Below are 20,736 nucleotides of genomic sequence, written 5' to 3'. Positions count from 1 at the left end.
ACTTTTTTGAAGAACTGTACTTTTAAACATGAAAATCAATAGCTGAGTTCACATAAACAGGCAAATGAATTGTAAAAGGTTATCTTGTGTATCATTTTCTCTAAATGTATATTACTAAATGTATAGTAGCTGTATGATGACCATAAATTTTTTGCAAAGGTGTTATCTTATCTTAACTTGGGGAAATAAATTAACTGCATTGCAGGCATCTCATCATTGAGAACAATCTTAATACTTTTTAAGCACTAGAATGTCTTGCCTCTGAAATGTAGGAGGAAATGTTTCAGAAGAGACTCAAAATAGCATTTTAAGGGTGCAGCTGGTTTTGGTCATGTAAATAATGTTTCTTTTAACTTATGAAGCACGAGGCTTTCCAATTTTTTTTTATTGCACTGGCAGAGATTTGTAGTTTGTAGCCAAAACAAATTTGCACTGCAAGTTCTGAACCATAGAGATTCATCCAAAAAATGTAATTGGAATTTGAAATAGGCTTGGGGAATAATCTCTACCTCCTGCTTTTTTTGGTGTCATTGCATCTTTTGAGTTACTTGCCTCCGTGGGGGTGTGGATGGGATATGAAAGGCAATCTGTGCTGATTTGATAAATCCTAATCTATTGTAAGGGTAACGGCATTTTATGCTTACCAGCTAAGAGATAAATTTGGTGCCCATGGCAAAAATGGGTTTTAATATTGACTTTTAAAACAAACAAAATATATCACAGACTGTATAATAAAATAGACTTGGCATGGCTGCAGAAACTTGCATCAGTATTCAAGTGGGGAAGGGGACAGTTGGTTCCAAAATCTAAATAATTGGTAAGTTGATAATTTGGCAGCTGTAGACTTTGTGGGTAGCAGGGTGAAGGAACTTTTTAACCAGCAAAAAAGGGGCAGATTTGGGTTAATATTAAAATGAAGCCAAAAATATGTCCTGATATTTTTCTGATGAGCCTGGAAGTCTCAGACAATAGGAATATCTTGTTTGTACAATTAAAAAGTGAAATAAATGAAATACCTTTTTTCGAGGCGAGGAGCGTATCCTAGTGAGTGGTCATCATTTCACTGATACTGTAACTGGTGCTATTGGAGTAAATAGTAGACAATTTAACAGTGGAACGCTGCTATTCAGAAATATACAGCAGCATACCATAACCTGGTGCTATGTGCACAGACTTGTTTTTGGATTTGTCAGTGACTAGGTATTTGACTTATCCCACTTCTATGCTATATTCCATATACCAGGTGCTGACAGACTCAATCTGTTAATAATCCTCTGGTTTGTTTTTAGTGACCTGTAAGAAGAACCTTGACAGCACCACATTAACTGTGCATGGAGATGAAATCTATTGCAAATCATGCTATGGAAGAAAGTATGGACCCAAAGGCTATGGTTATGGCCAGGGTGCAGGCACGCTGAACATGGACTCTGGAGCAAATCAGGGAATAAAACCTGTGCAGTAAGTGAAGTTCAATCTACAGCCTTTATTGCAATGTTACAGTGAATTGAGCAAAATTCAGTCATGCCTGGGCATGATCTCTTCAGCCAACACCATAGCTTTACTCAAATGATCCCTTTTTCTCATGCCTATTTTCCAAACTCATTTGGTTATAAGCTTGTGCATTGCTTTACATAGTGCCTCACCCTCTTTTTATCCCTTTCTGTTTTTTGCTACCCTCAGCAATCTCATATTTGTTCCCAATTTCTGCCTGTGGTAAATGAATTTTCAGGCTGCTAATTTATGTAATCAACTGCTGAGGTGATCATGGCCTTAGTCTTCTGCTAATTTAATCACTTGTGCATTATCATGTGTCTCAACTGTCCTTTTTGCTGATTTTTCAATTTAACTTGTTCTTTGCCATGTCTCAACATGAAATATTTTTATCAACTCTCTTGAGCTGTTTAAATTACTGAATAGTTTCATTTAACCTTACCTCTAAGATGCTTTAATTAATAACATGGTGCTCAGTAAAGTACACTTAAAATATAATTAAACCGCTGTAGTTTTCCCTGTGTTATTGGCTCTCTATCACATTTGTGTTGCTTTGTCATTTTCATTTTAATTTGAAATTAAAAGTTTAAAATGAAAGAACTTTCCCTCAATTCCTGGTTGTAAAAGATGTGCCTGATTGTTTTAAATAAAGAGTTGGGTGTTAGAAGAATTCAGCTCAGACTCATTCACTGTAATTTGGGTGAGTAAAGGAATAGAATGAAAATAATGGTTGCACTGCTGAGTTTTAGTTGTACTTCAGAACCAAGCAAAATATGTTTAAATCGGCGATGCAGAAATTAATGATGCATGTTGAGGTTTTATTATGATTCTTTTCGGGGGTGAATGGGGAACAAATGAATGAACCCAGTTTCATTCAAAAAAATGAATCTCAGAACCTGTTTTGCCTTAGGTATGGAGGTTCTGCCCGTTGTAGGTGAATTGGCTGTTTTGCTTGTCTGAAGCCCATCCCATGAAGCCTGACACATTTGAGTGTGGGACTCATTTGAATGCTGTCAATGACAGCATTCGGGTGCTAAATGGCTACTCTGCCATGGCTCTCTCTGGAGAAATCAGCCAACTCCCATGCTGTGCTGAATGACAGGTTAAGCTGGGCTGCAGAGCCCAGAGGGAATACAGCCTGGCAACAGGCCATGGTACCTTTTTTCTGTAGATGCTTCTTACTCTTCCTGTCCTCATGAATTCTTCCAAAAATAATACTTCAGGCCTTTGAACCTCAAAATTTGAATGTAGGATTGTGCAAGTGAAATAAGATTCTGATCTGCATATTAAGCAGCCTTGTGCCTGAGATGAGCAAACAATATGCTGTTCTATTCAGAGGCCCAACTGAAAATTGCATCTTATAACGCAGAATTTTCTCTTCTGGGCCCGCACGCCGACTTGTAAAATGACACGCAGTGATGTTGGGGCGTGCGTCCCGACGTCACCGTGCGTCATTCCGACCTTTTGTTCAGTGGGCGTGCAGCCGACTCCGGTGCGCGCCCACCAAACTGTGAAAGGCCTGTTAAGGCCATTAATAAACCAATTAAACAAATTGACAGGGCTGCCCGTCCAACCTTAAGGCTGGCGGGCGGGTGAAGTGCCCAAGCCACCTTCGCATTTTGCATGAAACCTCATCCATGGGCAGGATGAGGTTTCATGAAGGTTTGATTAATTAAATAAAATTTTTTAATGACAATTGATAAACATGACAATATCACATGAGGGGACATGTCTGAATAATATTTTTTCTCTTTTTCCAACTTTCGATTTGAACTTTCTGTCTGAGACAGCTCTGTGCGTACGCGTGTAAGAGCGCAGGCTCCGACTCTCCCTTCTCCCCCCTCCGCCCGCACAGTTAACGCTGAACACTACCAGGTGCGTGTCACGCTGGGTGGGCCTTAATTGGCCCGTCCACGTAAAATGGTGGTGATCGGCTCCGCACCCGCCCACGCCAGCTCCCAACCGGCCCGTCCGACAGGCAGAGGATTCTGCCCATAAGCCTTGAGCATTATTATGACCGGAGTGGGAGGAGTGCACAGTTTATCTAGCCCCACTACTCCACAGGTCGTACCATTAGTGCAAATGTTTAATTAACTTACCAAAGTGGCCAATGATTTACCTCTTGCTACTGTTAGACCCGGAATTAAAGAGACTTTAACCAGGCTGCTTTCAGTAAACGCAATGATTGATTTTATAATAAATCAAACTTTTTTTAAAACCAGTTGCAAAAACTGGTTAACACAATTTGTAATCTGGAAGTGTAACTATCCCTTTTAAAATTCCCCAGTACACATACACACATGGGCGCATGTGAAAACAAATAGGATCTCTGCAGAGAAGGGCAGTTGAAGAAACAAACTTCATAAAGATAAAGTTCGCCTGGTTTTGATGCTATAGATCTGGTGCTCCCTCATGCGGAGGAATGGTCGCTAGTCCCAACAGATGTCTCGAGGTTCTCACCAATGGAGCTTCAGCATGGAGGCGAATAGAGCCAGATCAATCCTCCTTGTCTCAGCCTCTTCTGTTTTCAAATACAGACAAATTCCTCTGAGATTAGGGGCAGAATCTTCTGCCTGGCGGGCTGGTCGGAAATGGGTGTGGAGCCAATCGTCTGCGATCGGCTGTGCGCCGCCATTTTATGTGGGTGGGCCAACTGAGGCCTGCCCAAAATGATGCATGCTCGGTAGCGCTCAGCGTTACCTGTGCGGGAGGAGGGAGAGTTGGGTCTTGCCTCGGAGTTTAAGTTCAGATTTGAAGTTTAAAGTTAAGTTAAAAATAATTTACTTGCGCCCCCTCATGTGACAGTGTCACATGAGCTGGGACACGTTTATGAAATGTTTAAGAAGTTTTTATTTATTCAATTAAACCTGGGAATCCTGGATGCCGAGGGATATATGGAGGATTGTATAAAGAGGAAAAGACAGATACCGAGTGCTCAAAACAGCAGAAGCCCTAGAGGAGTATAGAATGTGTAGGGGGAAACTTAAAAAGGAAATTAGGAGAGCATAAAGGGGGCACAAGAAAACATTGGCAGGTAAAATAAAGGAAAATCCAAAATTATTTTACAAGTGCATTTAAGAGTTAAGAGGATAACTAGGGAAAGAGTAGGGCCCATTAAGGACCATAGTGGTACTTTATGTGTGAAGTCGGAAGACGTAGGTAGGGTTCTAATTGAATACTTTGTCGGTGTTCACAAGCGAGAGGGATGATGTGGGTATGGAAATCAGGCAGAAGGACTGTGATATAATTAAAGAAATTAGCATAGAAAGGGAGGAGATTCTAAGTGGTCTGGCAGGCTTAAAAGTAGATAAATCTCCAGGCCCAGATGAAATGTATCCCAGGCTGTTGAGTGAGGCAAGGGAGGAGATAGCAGGGACGCTGGCAATAATTTTCAGTACCTATCTGGTCACAGGAGAGGTGCCCGAGGACTGGAGGACAGCCAATGTGGCACCGTTATTCAAGAAAGGAGGAAGGGATAAACCAGGGAACTATAGGCCAGTCAGTCTAACCTCAGTGGTTGTCTTTATTAGCCAAGGCATAGAATATAAGAGCAGGGAGGTTATGCTGGAACTGTATAAATGCAAGTTAGGCCACAGCTAGAGTATTGCATGCAGTTCTGGAATCCGCATTATAGGAAGGATATGATAGCACTAGAGAGAGTGCAGAGGAGATTTACCAAGATGTTTTTGCCTGGACTGGAGACTTTTGGTTATGAGGAGAGGTTGGATAGACTGGGGTTATTTTCCCTGGTGCAGAGGAGATTGAGGGGGGACATGATTGAGGTGTATAAAATTGAGGGACATTTATAGGGTAGACAGGAAGGGATTATTCCCCTTGGTGGAGGGATCAATAACCAGGGGGCAGAGATTTAAGGTAAGGGGCAGGAGGTTTAGAAGGGATGTGAGGAAGAATTATTTCACCCAGAGCGTGGCAAGAATCTGGAACACACTGCCTGAAAGGGTGGTAGAGGCAGAAACCCTCATAACATTTAAGAAGTATTTGGATGTGCACTTGTGATGCCATGGCATACAAGGCTATGGGCCTAGTGCTGGAAAATGTGATAAGAATAGTTAGGTACTTGTTTGACTGGCACAGACTCGATGGGCCAAAGGGCCTTTTTCTGTGCTGTAGACCTCTCTGACTCTATCTATGACTCTGACTCTAAACCGCCCGACATCACTGCGCGTCATTTTACGCGTCGGTGTGTGGGGCCCACCCCGCACTTTAGACATGGTCTATTCTAAATACCAATTTTCAACTTTTACTTTTGCATTTACAGAGCTGGACCTCATTGCCCCACCACCAACGTCAATGAATCTAAGTTTGCTCAGAAGTTTGGCAGTTCAGAAAAGTGCTCTAGATGTGGACAGTCAGTTTATGCTGCTGAGAAAATTATTGGAGCTGGCAAGGTAATAGAATTTGTTTGAAAATAATAGAAGTTGGTAATCTGTTTTCTGTACAGTTTTTTTTTTACATGGTTACATAATTGAAGGTAGTAAACAAAAATGACTACTCAAAAAGAAAAACTGAGTTAATTATAGTCTACTTGTGTTGGAGCAACTTTTTTTTTTGTTCAAAAGATTCAAATCATTCAGCAATTCAAAATAAAGTTTAAACAAAATGACACAGGTGCTATTTGCACTCCTCTGAACTCACAATTTGGAATAACTAAATTCAGATTGATATTACAACAATGGCATCTACCCAGCAATGTGGAAAATTGCCCAGGTATGTCCTGTACACAGAGCAGGACTAATCCAACCCAGTCAACTACTGCCCCACCGGTGTACTCTCGACCACCAGTAACGTAATGGAAGGGATCATCAACAATGCGATCAAGCAGCACTTGCTTAGCAATAACTTGCTCACTGACACTCAGTTTGGGTTCTGCCAGGATCAGTTGACTCCTGACTTCATTACAGCTTTGATTCAAACATGGACAAAAGAGCTAAACTCCAGAGGTGGGGTGAGAGTGACTGCCCTTGACATCAAGGCCACATTTGACCGAGTATGGCATCAAGGAGCCCTAGCAAAACTAGAGTCGATGGGAATCTGGGGCAAAACTCTCCACTGGTTAGAATCATACCTAGCACAAAGGAGGATGGTTGTGGTTTTTTGAGGTCAATCATCTCAGTTGCAGGACATCACTGCAGGAGTTCCTCGGGGTAGTGTCTTCAGCCCAACCATCTTCAGCTGCTTCATCAATGACCTTCCTTCCATTATAAGGTCAGAAGTGGGGAACATGTTCAGCACCATTCACAACTCCTCTGATACTGAAGCAGTCCATGCGCAAATGCAGCAAGATCTGGACAATGTCCCGGCTTGGGCTGACAAGTGGCAAGTAACATTCATGCCACACAAGTACCAGGCAATGACCATCTCCAACAAGAGAGAATCCAACCATCACCCCTTGACATTCACTGGCATTACCATCACAGAATCCCCCACTATCAACATCCTGGGGGTTACCGTTGACCAGAAACTGAACTGGACTAGCCATATAAATACTTTGGCTACAAGAGCAGGTCAGAGGCTAGGAATTCTGCAGTGAGTAACTCGCCACATGACCCCATAAAGCCTGTCCATCATCTACAAGGCACAAGTCAAGAGTGTGATGTAATACTCCCCACTTGCCTGGATGAGTGCAGTTCCAATAGCACTCGAAGCTCAACAACATCGAGGACAAAACTGCCTGCTTGATTAGCACCCCATCCACAAACATTCACTTCCTCCCCCACCGACACACAGTAGCAGCAGTGTGTACCATCGACAAGATGCACTGCAGGAATTCACCAAGGCTCCTTAGACAGCACCTTCCAAACCCACTACCATGTAGAAAGACTAAGGCAGTAGATGCATGGAAAACCACCACCTGGAAGTTCCCCTCCAAACCACTCGCCATCGTGACCTGGAAATATATCACCTTTCACTGTCTCTGGGTCAAAATCCGGGAATTCCCTCCCTAACAGCACTGTGGGTGTACCTACACCACATGGACTGCAGCAGTTCAAGAAGGCAGCTCACCACCACCTTCTCAAGGGCAATTGGAGATGGGCAATAAATGCTGGCCCAGCCAGCGTAGCACACATCCCATGAATGAATTTAAAAAAAACCAAATTGCCAATTTTTAAAAAAACAACCGACAGAAACCCGGGCTAGCATCTTTGGGTCAGCGAGTGGGGCGTGCCCCACTTGCCAACGTGTAAATTGACACGTGGTGATGTCGGGCGTGCGTCCCGAGTCACCGCGCATCATTCAGATCGGCGGGCACGCACCAGAGTCGGCTGCGCACCCGCCGAACTGTCAAAGGCCTGTTAAGGCCATTTTAATATCAATTAAAATAATTAATGGTGCTGCCCGTTCAACCTTAAGGTGAAGAGCCCAGACGGCCTTCGCATTTATCATGAAACCTCATCCACAGGCGGGATGAGGTTTCATGAAGGTTTTTAAAGTTTAGTAAAATCCATTGACATGTCCCAGCTCATGTGACACTGTGCAGGCAGGGGGAATAAGCTGAGTCGGGGCCTGCGCTCTTTCACGCATGCGCACGAAAGAGCGCAGAAATCTCCTCGAGGCACAGAGCTGCCTCAGGGAGATTAGTTTGATTTTGAAAAATTTTAATAATCTCCCTGAGGCAGCTCTGTGCCTCGAGGAGATTTCTGCTCTCTTTCGTGCGCATGCGTGAAAGAGCGCAGTCCCTGACTCAGCCTGCTTACCCCTGCCTACACAGGGAGCGCTCAGCGCTTCCGGGTACGCGTCGTGCTGGGCGGGCCTTAATTGGCCCACCCAGCCGATTGTGGGTGGCGATTGGCTGCCTGCTTCTCCCCACCCACCCCCCACCCCCACCTAAGGGGAGAAAATTCTCCCCCAGGTTGATGACATCCTGCTGTCTTGTATTTTTTTTTTCTCCACATGGCTTAGGCTTTTTCTTTCCATCAGCCATATAATGTATCAATGCCACGGGTAGCATTTCTGTGGTGCTCATAAAGTTTTTATGGTCCTAATTGTTTAATTGTTCTGTCTTATTCTCTTGTGTCTTTGCCTATTTTAGGCCTGGCACAAACTGTGCTTCCGCTGTGCTAAATGTGGGAAAGGCCTGGAGTCCACAACATTGGCTGACAAGGATGGCGAGATCTATTGCAAAGGTTTGATTCTGTTTTAATTGTTAGCTACAATTGCAAAATTGTTGTCTTTGGAGAAATCTGAAATTAGTAAACTAATTAATATTCCAAACATTATCAGTCCATTGCAGGGATTTTTTTTAAAATTCTCACAATCCGAGTCAACCAATTTCAGTTGGCATTGCTTTCAGCTGCTGAAAAGCTGCCAGTGCTTATGAAAATTTAGGTCATCAAGATTATAATGTTCCTCCCCATCCAATTTTGACTTATTTCTCTTATTAACGAGTAGTGACGAATTCAAAATGAAGTTGGTAGTCTTGCCCTGTTAAGACTGAGGCAAAGACATTTTGAATAAGGCTCCCCACTGTGTACCTGAAGTACCTGCCTCTCATGGTGATAGGTCTCTCTTATATGGACAGAACTCTTATTCTGAGTTAATGTAGAGTATGGGCAATTTGGCCCAATGTATTATCCTCGTGTTGAAACCTTGGAATCTTTTCAGAATATCTATCACAAAGTTTGAGAATTTGCCCTAGTGTAGTACCTGAAGTAATTACAGTAATAATCCACATTTTCTTTTAATCCTTGCTGTACTAAATTTCCTTTTATCCATCCTCCAAATTCAGTGAACATTACTTGAAGTTTCTTAAGCAATGAATGATCTTCAGTACCTTTTTATCTAGTGGCCATTCCTCATGAGTGGAGTTGGGCAATAATCAGAGGCTGTTGGCATGGCTTGGGGCACAAATAAATTAACTGAGCATCTTACTGCCTCCTGAAACAATTTGTATTATTTGCTTCAATGGCCCTCTTATTCCATAATTCCGTTAGTCTTTCGGTAAAAATATTCCATTTAACTTTTCCCTCTTGTGCCTGACTTGCATGAGCTTTTGGAATTAATCACTCGGGTTAAATATATTTCTTCTACTGGTGTGGAAGCTGTATTCATATAGTTACTGACCTTTTAAATGTGCATTAAATAATTGTAAAGCTCTTTTTTTAACAGTTTGCATAATTTGAATTTTCTTTTCTTCCATAGCCTGTTACGGCAAAAGTTTTGGACCTAAAGGATTTGGCTTTGGTCAAGGAGCTGGTGCACTTGCCAACACCCAGTAAAGCATAATGAAAGCCTGAACCTGAAGCAAACCACACTTTAATCTTGTGTAGACCTTGGCTACAATGTATTTGCTGAATTTCAATGTTCCAGTAGTAGTAGTACAGTTTACAACACTGTGTGTGTTCTAAACTACAAATGTTTTCTAGAATTTCTGTATTGCTTAGCACAAGCTACTTCGTATGCCATTTCTAAATGTCACAGTGGTTATCCAAATCTAATGACTAGTGTTTTAAGGTTAAAATAACAAAATGGAAATGAATGAAAATGGATGATCTAACATGTCCAAAAATTTAGTTTTAGTGCATTGAATTTGCCAGTGATTGGTGACATAGTCGTTTGGATTTGCAAGGTCTTGACAGTTACAATTCTTGCCACTCTATACTTAAGTTTTGCTCTGCACTATTTCACTAAATCAAAACTTAGTTTATAATAAAAGATTTGTCTGTCTTGTCCTGCATGTTATTGTAGCACAACAATGTCATGAATGCTATAGTAGTATGGGTAATTTTCGAGAGGACTATTGGAGGTTTGTTAGCTTGCACAGACCAGCGAAGTTTCAATCTGATTTTAAATTAATTGAGGGGGTTGGTGGGGGGAGTTTTTCTAGGCAAGAGGAGGAAAGAGAGCACGTGGGAAATTAAACTTGCTGAAATTGGTGTTGGGACCTTTTTCCGAGTTTCTGAGGCAGGATTGAAGGCAAGTGGGGAACCTTTGGATTTATTGGTTGAGTTATTAACTTAACTAAAAAAACCAAAGAGCTATTTTTAACCCTCCTTTCTGGATTTCTCAGCTAGCAGACCTGTTTCCCAAATTTGGCAGCAATTTACCAGTGACACCCTCACCCTGTTATCCTCTCCATGCCATGGTCACCCTTGAGTGAACAGTGGGAAGACATTTTCAGTGAAGTTGATAAGCTGGAGAGAGACTGCTGTTCGTGCCAAGGCACTTCGCCTGTCTGGCACTTCACGTACCATCAGCTACACGTCTCTACTGCCAGCCTTTGCCACTGTATGAGAACAGCTTATGCAGATGTACCTTGCACCTCTGAGGGGCAAGAACAAAAACTACACCACTGCCAACAGCACCAACTACCTTCTCCCTAGCCACATGCCCCTCCACAGGGCAGAGGGTATGGCTGCTGAGATCCAGCTGGAAGGAGGTGAGACCCCCCCAACTCGGGGTCTACAGGCAGAGGGTCTGCTCTCTGTATCTTACACCAGTGCCTCAGGAGGCTCGGATGCTCACTACAGGTCTCTGCTGACATCTGCAGCCTCCTGGAACAAGACCACCTTGCAAATAAAGCAGGTGAACATGTATTATGCGTGGCTTACAAGACACCTGTCACTGTAGGGATAGTACCCTCCTCCCTGGATCTCTGTCTCTCGGAAAGTTTATGTGCTCTCTTGCCCTGTAGGAAGAGAAAGCAGAGGTGCATGAATGTTTGTAATGGCTTGTGTGGAGAGGAGGAAAAGACAACATTTATGGAGGGTGACTGTGAGGCATGGATGTGAGAGGGCAGGAGGATGAGGGCGAATGTTGGCTACTTTGATGGGGCTGTGAATTTCCTGGAGAGAGGCATGAGTGGAGCTGCAAGGTGTATTGTCCTGAGAAGTGCTGTAGGAGAATACTGGCAAAGTCGGAGTGTGGGGCTTGGCACCTGAAAGCTACACATCTTTCCCAACCCCAAGTCTTTTTACTTATCAATGTTAGTGTCTCTTCCAAATAATGAGTGTGACAAGGATAAAGTAAGCAATTGTTGAGTGTTGGGTTTACTTAGATTTAGTTGCACAATATTGAACAGATAAATTTTGTGGAACTGGAAATTCAAATGATTGAAGTAAATTTTGCCAACTGTGTTTTTTCAGATGGTAGTTTAATAACCAAAGCTCATACTAACACCATACCTAATGAGTGAACAAGTGCACCACTACAAGTATTTTGCTTTCAGAAGAATCCTCCTAACTTTTAAAATTGAGATCCTGGAAGATGCATTTGGTTAAATTCCTGTCTTTTTTCCCTTTTGGGAATTAAATGTAAACCCGGCTCCAAATAGGTAGGACCATGGATTTCATATTCACAGGCTATCGCATATAAAACTTTGCAAATTAAAACTCAGTTTTAGCTTGTAAGCAAATAATTGTGCTCATTGATTTTTATCTGTTATACTTTTTTCCTTAAACATGTTCGTCTTTAATTTTTTTCATGTGCACAAAAGCATTGACTTCTAAAACTCCTGCGGTTTATTAAAAACCAATTGGACCCCTCCCACAGCAAACAAAGTGATTGTTTTTTTTCTTTTTGTGCATCTCGGTATTTTTCGCGAATGTTTTTTTTTTAAATCCCAATTTGTAGAACCCAAAAAGGACCAACGTTTCAAAGTTTTTAATTTTGAGCTAGATACTCACTCCGTATTAGCATGAGGAGAAAGAAGGACATCTCTCTCTCCATTATTGAATCCTACATACAGGAAGGAGTTGACTAAAACTTGGCAAACTAAGGGTGGGGGGGTGGTGATATTAGTTCACACAAGTATTAGTTCACAATGTATCTTCTATCTCCTGAGGGGAGAGAAGCTTTCTAAATGTCATCAATAAAACTGTGGTTTAGAAAAAGTATATAAGGATTTGGATGATTTGTCTATTGTTCTTTGTACCATAGTTTTTTTTTTTCTCTATAGAACAATACAATTTTAAATTCTTGATCTTGCTGACTCAGATCTAGAGTCGAAGGAGCTCAGCAATGGAGTACTCAGCAAAAGTGTGTAAAATATCCAAGGTTCAAACCCTGGTGTCCCAATACACTTAGAGTTGTGGTTTTAGGGTTCACTGCCTTTCCCCACTGTGACCCTCACACCTTCCATGAAGGGGAACACTTGACCATTGTTCAATCCTGTGGGACCATGCCTTGTCTCCTCACTCCAGGCCCCTGTGCCAACTTGTAAGAATTCACATTTTTGTGAAGCAAGTATTGCCTACTTTTTATATTCTAACCCCCAAGAAATGATATATGCAGAACACACTGAGGTAGATATTCATCATGGGTGGCATCCTATCTGGCACCTGTTATAGTTCTCCTTGCCCCATATTCAGTTCCATTGACTTCAATGGAATTGAATAACAAATGGGGCATATAATGGGCAGGAAGTGCTGGACTCTTTTTTTGCTGTGGCTCAAGATGATTCTCTACTCCATTGTGGGTTTTCTTTTTTGCTTGATGCATTTAACATCCGTGGTGCTAGTGAAAACTTCTAATTGCAATGTCTATTAATCATTTAAAATGTTACCTTTAAGCAGGGACTATTCTTAAAATATTGCCTTCCTGTTCTATGTACCATATACAATATATTTATATGCTAATGTAAGCAATTTATAATACTTGTAGCCTGTGACAGCAGCTAATCACATACCGTTACTTTAATTCTGTGTCTCATTGTTTGCAGCAGATTTTAAGTAATAAATAAATCAAATGGTGCTTTTGCTTTTTGTGATTTGTAACACAGAAACCAAAGTTCCTCTTGATTATATCACTACTTTTAGGATATTCACAAAATTATGGACAACTAGGCCAAGCTTCATTAATTCACTTACAATATTACATTCAACAACTAGAGGATTTAAAACTTCATTTTTATACGCTTCTCCACCCACACCCACAAAGTTGCCTCAACCCAGCTCAGTGCAAGTTTGATAGCTAGAGTCTTGATTAGAAATATATCTCGGGTGTGGCACACAATGGATGTTATTGGATTGGCCACTGATTATATAGAGCACCTTATTTAATTCCATTGACTAAATTGATCTGAATATCAGTTGCTCTGCTGAACAGGTAGCTGATCTGAAACTGCCTGTTTTGTGTTACCATTCAAGATGAATTTCTACCCCTTAATGTTTTAAACATGCTTGCTACACTAACTAACTTCACCCTATCATGAATAACGATACAGCTTCGCAAATACAGAACTGCTGTTTATAATACATAAACAGTAGTCACCATTTTCTTAAGAAAACTACAATAAAACTGAATATAAGTAAAGCTACATCCATTTTCTTTGTTTTTCATATTATTGTAGAGGTTCATTTATAGTTTAATGGTCTGGTGCTGCACAAGAGGAATCTCCAAGCTGTTATCTCTCAAATGATCAAAGATGAATGACTCACACTCTCTCTCTCTCTCTCTCTCTCTCTCTAACTACCTCTGTTTCCTCCCTCCTATTCTCATATTCCTGATTGTATAGCCTCCTTAATTCAGTTACAGTAGTATAAACATATATGTATTATTGGAATGCCTATGCATCAGTACAGTTCAAACTTTTAAGTTCAGCATTTAAAGTAAGAAATAACACTAATTAAGACTGTATAAGAAGGCTTAATTGAAGTAACATTTCAGAGTTTATAAGTACCCAAAGCACATGCTAAATTTTCCCAGTCTGACTTCCTGTGCAGCTTACTGTTGTGTTTCAGAACAGGAAATCAGTAACCAATAGGCTTGTTAAGATTATTATCATCAGGAATTCCTGTCATTAAATAGAAACCAAATGCAATGGCTTTGAAAGTGACTGTGGCCATGACATGTGCAACATCAATGTTCTGAAATTGTTTCACAAAGATATGAGCCATGTTTTAAAAGTTCTGCTTATGTATGCCATGTATACCCATTTAAATGTTCAATGCTTCTTTAAAAAGTTCTCATATTAGGGATAAAAGGAACCAGCTAAATTCTTACACACTTATTTGGCTGCAAACATAAATATAATTATGTACAATAGAATTTGAATATAGTTTATATTCCAGGAACTCCTTGTGTTCACTATGCACCTGGGAGAATTTCTTGAGTTATGTGTATCTAAGTTTACCACTTGCCAAGTAGAGGGATGCTCCTCCAGGCGAATAGAAGACTTTTCCAGGTTTGCAATGTCAGTATTAAACATTTTCACATAAGCTACAGTCCTCAAGCTTTCTGCCCATGTATATCTGTTCACATATGCCTAGAATTAATAAATGAACCCCCAACCTGTTTGCACAATCCCTTGATGAGCGAGTGGTGCCTTTATATCATCGTAACGCACATGACATGGTGTGCAGCAGTGGTTCCATCTAAACAACATAGTGCTCAGCCTGGCAGCAAAATTCAGTACAGATGTGACATGGTGAACAGTCTTAGATCATGTTACATGGCATGAGAACAACTAGGGAAAGAGAAGGGCCAATTAGGTGACCTTTGAGGTGATCTGTGTGGACCTGGAAGACGTGAATACAGTCCTCGATGAATACTTTGCGTCAGTCTTCACAATGGAAAAGGGAAACTCAGGTATAGACATCAGGGCGGAGAACTGAAATATTAGAGGAAGTTAACATGGAGAGGAGGTACTAGGGGGTTTAGGAGGCTTAAAAATGGATAAATCTGCAGGCCTGGATGAGATGTATCCCAGGCTGTTGAGAGAGGCAAGGGAACAGATATCAGGGGCCCCGGCAGTAATTTTTAAATTCTCTCTGGCCACAGGTGAGGTGCCAGAGGACTGGAGGACTGCTAACGTCACATTATTAAAAAAGGGAGGAAAGGATAGACCAGGAAATTACAGGCCAGTCAGTCTAACCTCAGTGGTGGGGAACTTACTAGAAAGAATTCTGAGATACAGAATATATCTGCACTTGGAGAGACATGCATTAATCAGGGATGGTCTGCATGGATTTGTTAAGGGAAGGTCATGTTTAACAAATTTGATCGAATTTTTTGAGGAGGTAACCAGAAGTGTTGTTGAGGGTAATGCATTTGATGTAGCCTACATGGACTTTAGCAAGGCTTTTGATAAGGTCCCTCATGGCAGACTGGTCAAGAAAGTAAGAGCCCATGGGATCCAAGGCAAAGTGACTAGTTGGATCCAAAATTGGCTGAGAGGCAGGAAGCAGAGGGTGATGTAGAGGGATGTTTCTGTGACTGGAAGTCTGTTTCCAGTGGGGTTCCGCAGGGCTCGGTGCTGGGGCCCTAATTGTTTGTGGTGTACATGAATGATTTGGACTTAAATGTAGGGGGTGCGATCACGAAGTTCGTGGATGACATGAAAATTGGTAGGGTGGTAAATATTAAGGAGGATAGCCATAAACTGCAGGATGATATCAATGGACTGGTCAGGTGGGCAGAGTAGTGGCAAATGAATTCAACCCAGAAAAGTGTGAGGTAATGCACTTGGGGTGGGCTAACAGGGCAAGGGATTACACAATGAATGGTAGAACCCTGGAAAGTACTGAAGATCAGAGGGACTTTGGTGTGCATATCCACAGATACCTGAGGGTAGCAGGGCAGATAGATAAGGTGGTTAAGAAGGCATATGGGATACTTGCCTTTATTAGCTGAGGCATAGAATACGAGAGCAGGGAGGTTATGCTGGAACTGTATAAAACACTGGTTAAGCCACAACTGGAGTACTGCACGCAGTTCTGGTCACCACATTATAGGAAGGATGTGATTGCACTGGAAAGGATGCAGAGGAGATTTACCAGGATGCTGCCCTAGGCTGGAGGATCTGAGCTATGAGGAAAGATTGGATAGGCTGGGGTTGTTTTCCTTGGAGCAGCGAATGTTGAAAGGGGACCTGATAGAGGTGTATAAGATTATGAGGAGCATAGATAGGGTGGAAATGAAGGCCCTTTTCCATTAGTAGAGGGATCAATAGCCAGGGGGTATAGGTTTAAGGTAAGAGGTAGAAGGCTAAGAGGGGAGTTGAGGAGAAATTTTTTCACCCAGGTGGTGGTGGGAGTCTGGAACTCACTGCCTGAAAGGGTGGTTGAGTCAGAAACTCTCGTAATATTTAAGAAGTATTTAGATATCCACTTGCATTGCCATAGCCTCTAGGGATATGGGCCAAGTGCAGGAAAATGCGTTTAGTGTAGTCAGATATTTGTTGACCAGCGTGGACATAGTGGGCCGAATGGCTTCCTGTGCTGTAAACGTCTATGAGTCTATGAGATGACCCTCGACGCCTGATCAGACTGCAGTGTTGGAGTGTTTCAACCGCAGTGTGGCGAATGCACAGAAAGACTTTGAAGGCAGAGTGCAGAAATTGTGCTCAAGTAAAGGCAGGTCCCTCGCGGTGAGAAGGCTGGCATGCCGAGAGGACCAGCACCTGGTTAGCTCAGTCAGGGAAGACAAGTGACCAGGGTATGAGCGTGGGAGAGTCCAGCAAAACAAAAAACAAACAAAAAGCTTCATAAAATTTGGGCCAGGGAAGGCCGCGATTATAATGGGCGGAGCATCGGAAAAGCGTGTGAAAGCAGCTATAACGACATTCATCCTAGGTACTATAAGCGAAGGAAAGTTAAATGTCCACAAAATTCCCCAGTTTAAATTGGAATGCAGCTGCCCTACTATCCAATTCAAAATATTCAATCAGCGCACAGAGCTATGGTTCCCTGTTTCAGGTGTATCTGAACTAGAAAAGCAAGCTATAAAAATTCACCAAGCAATTATGAATGACGGGCTACATAGGCTGAACATGTCAGGATTAAACAGCAAAAGAGTTTATGGATCCCCAAAAGATATGGACTACATTGGAAGACCAGTTCAGTACCAGGCTAAACTTCCACATTCATCGACTAGAGGCCACGTCATTTTGACAACAGCCTATAGGACCCATAGACCACTTCATCAGCAGATGCAGGGAAAAGTACGTACTATGATTTTTCAAACACAGAGCTAGCAGACAGAATTGTTGAGTTGATGATTGCATCCACTGCCATGGAAGAATTCCAGAAAGATCAGCTTAGAAGAACAGATAGCATCAAAGAACTACTCAAGGATGGAAGTAAGTACAAAGTAATCCTTGCAGGTTGACAGAGCTTACAAGTCCTAGGTACCACCCCAATTGTTGACACACTTGCTAGAGTACCCAAACTTAACATGCCTTCTGCATGCACCAAGGAAATGCCCACCTTTCCAGTGATTCTGTAAAGCATGTGGCAAAAAGGGCCATTGGCAACAACAGTGCCATAGGGCAAAGGCTGATGGGGCCACAAAACAGCGTGCACTAATCCAAACAGACCATATAAAACGGGTACCTTCAAGCATTAAGAATGACCATCAGGTATCTCGTCAGAAACATATATATGAGGCGGCTGACAAACCAAAACATCATGATAATTTTCACGAAGAGACAAAGAGTGGCAAATACATGATTCACACCATCAATTTAGTGGAAAACATAGGTACCATCACTCACTCACACATGGGCATAGATTTGATGAAAAGGGAGGCACTCTGTTGGCTGGGTATGAACAATGTCATTGAAGACATCATCAAGAAGTGCAAGGCATGTCAAGAGCATAAGCCAAGTCAGCACAAAGAACCATTGATTACTCAGGAGGTTCCTGCCCATCTAACCTCTTTCACATCCATAACACTGACTTCATCGTCATCATTAACTACTAGGTACACCATTATTTCACAATTGCACAATCCATCAAGCATAACTGTCACATACACTCTAATTGCTATTTTCAGTTTATTTGGTGTGCCCAGAGAGATCGTAATGGATAATGGTCTGCAAGTTATTGGTAAGCCATTTCAGGATATGTGAATGAAGTGGAATATCGATCACACTACTACTTCTCCCCATTATCCTAGACCTAATGGCCTAATTGAATGAATGATTCGCACTGTGAAATCCCTAATTCTTCAATGTAGACAGACCAAGCAAGATCTACACATTGCAATGTTACATCTGAGAGTAACACATTTAAGTGAAACTATTCCATAACAGAGCTCATGTTTGACAGACCATTCCGTACCAATTTACTTACTCTTACCCATTGTACTCTCTCAGAAACCAAAGAGCAACTTCTAAAACTGCAGGAGAAGATGACCAACGTGCACGATAAAAATGCGGGTACAGAATTGACAAGTTTACAGTTGGGACAACAAGTTTGCATCCAGGATTCTACAGAAGGCACAGGGCAACCAGCCAAGGTGACAAAAATTTGTTCCAACCAAAATGAGTGCTTGATGATGTCGGGACGCTTCCCCGATGCCATCTGGCGCTATTTTACACCCGATTGGGCCGGGCACCTGCGAGGCGTAAAATTCCGCCCATAGATTCACCAGTGTTAGACACTTGTGTAATGGTAACTAAACATGAACATGCGTTATAAATAGTTATACTTCATTGGAAGTGGGGGTAGGGGGAAGAGCATTCTTTGAAAAGAAAGGGGGTTGTTTGAATATGCCTTTAAAGAATAGCAGCAAGGCATCACTTCAAGCAAAATGTATCACGTGACCAACCTCCATTTCACTTTAACCTGAAGCAGAACACCAACATGCAGCTCTGATGTCCTCAGGCTTCCTGTCCATGCACATCTGTTCACGTGTACTTAGAAATAGTAAATGAACCCACACATGTTATCACAATCCCTTCTGAGCGATTGGTGCCTTTATATCATCATAACTCATGTGACAATAATGTGATTGAAATCCCAGCTGTAGAATCACTACTGTACTGTGATGTTTCAATTTCTGAGAGCAGTCTTCCTTATGGCTGAGCTAGACTGTTAATTTAATACTAAACCTTTTTATTGTGCAAATTAATAATAAAATGGATTAGAAAATGTTGCATAATGGGACCTTTTAGAAATGGGCTCAGATGCAGAAGAGCTGCTATACATAACCTTATTTACATAATTCCAGGTGCTTTCTGGATGCTAGCCATGCCTTAAAACCCCAAGTACACCCCACTTCAACTTTATCTTTACAATTATTCAGCTCTCTCCCAATAAACTATATTTGTTATACATAGATACATATAGTTTAAAAATATTTATATAAATGTACTTCAGATTATGTCCATATGTTACACTATTATCTGTTTGGCGTAAAACCACTTGGGAGCCTTCCAGGAGCATTGAGGTATGCATGTACAAATGTTCTGAAGCTATTTCTATTCTATTAAATTCTATTAAAACAGAAATGCCCAGAGAGTGTAAATGTCTGAGGGATCTGTCAGAATCCAGAACTATCATCCAATTTTGAAAATATTTTGGCTTTTGTAGTAATTGTGGTTTTATTTAGTGTGTAATACACCTTTAAGAATAATGCTTGTTAGGCAAGATCACATGATCTATAGTAATCAATAGGATAGCAGCTTGGACTGCCTCAGAGACAGTGTAGCGTTAGAGTTGGAGTTGAAAGCACATGTGTAGTTGCTGCTGAGTATATTGTAAATAAACTTAAAGTTTCCACCCAAGAAATGTCTGTGGATCAACTCTACCATTAATAGCACAACTTGGCCACCCTACAACAAACTGATGAGGATAAAACAAGATTGAATGGAAGGAATCAAGTTAAAAGAACTTGGCATTGTACCTCACCCAGTGATTCTAACTAGCAAGCTTCGTTAGAATTGAAGAAGTTATCACCTCTCAAAATGCCACCATTTGAGAGACTTGATCCTTTTGCCACAGATGATTGGCCTCAATACATAGAATGCCTCACATTCTTTTTTCAAATGAATGAGATTAGGAGGAAGAGGCAAGCGATCCACTTGAGTACTTTAGGGAGCAAAACTTACAGTCTGATTCGAAGTTTGACAGCACCCAGTGCCCCAGATTCGAAACATTTTAATGAATTGGTAGATCTCATGAAGGGTCAGTTTCAACCCACGTTCTCAGTCACAAAGCAGAGGTTCAGGTTTAAATTGTGAAATAGAACCCTGAGTGAGACAATTGTATGCTATGTGGCAAATTTGAAGCAGTTAACAGAACATTGTGAGTTTGGTACAACTCTGAATGACATTCTCAGAGATTGTTTAGTATGTGGTGTGAAAGAGGATACTATTCAGAAAAGATTGTTGTCCAAAGTGAATCTGGATTTCAAGAAGGCGCTAGAGATAGCGCTGGCCCTGGAAAGCGCAATAAGAGATTCAAAAGCAATACAGGGTGCATAAAATGGGGCTGTGCTCCATGTTGGTTGGGTTCAGCTGAAAGAGGGGCATAAAAGCAAAACTCTGCTGAGAAGCGGGCAACA

At 41.6% G+C, this 20,736-nt stretch overlaps 1 protein-coding gene across 2 annotated transcripts in view; it reads left to right on the top strand.

Moving 5' to 3' along the window:
• Positions 1 to 13,200, top strand: part of LOC144683561 (cysteine and glycine-rich protein 1-like) — a 33,501-nt gene extending 20,301 nt beyond the window's left edge. For both annotated transcript variants that reach the window (XM_078546696.1, XM_078546697.1), the window contains 4 exons: positions 1,290 to 1,458; positions 5,771 to 5,900; positions 8,543 to 8,636; positions 9,652 to 13,200. In XM_078546696.1, coding sequence (XP_078402822.1) covers positions 1,290 to 1,458; positions 5,771 to 5,900; positions 8,543 to 8,636; positions 9,652 to 9,728 — 470 coding nt within the window. In that variant the 3' untranslated portion in view covers positions 9,729 to 13,200. The remainder of the gene's footprint in view (positions 1 to 1,289; positions 1,459 to 5,770; positions 5,901 to 8,542; positions 8,637 to 9,651) is intronic.
• The last annotated feature ends 7,536 nt before the right edge of the window (positions 13,201 to 20,736 follow it).

Source organism: Cetorhinus maximus, chromosome 8, assembly GCF_964194155.1.
Source record: "Cetorhinus maximus chromosome 8, sCetMax3.hap1.1, whole genome shotgun sequence".
NCBI lineage: Eukaryota > Metazoa > Chordata > Chondrichthyes > Lamniformes > Cetorhinidae > Cetorhinus > Cetorhinus maximus.
This window is presented reverse-complemented; position numbering and strand designations above follow the sequence as displayed.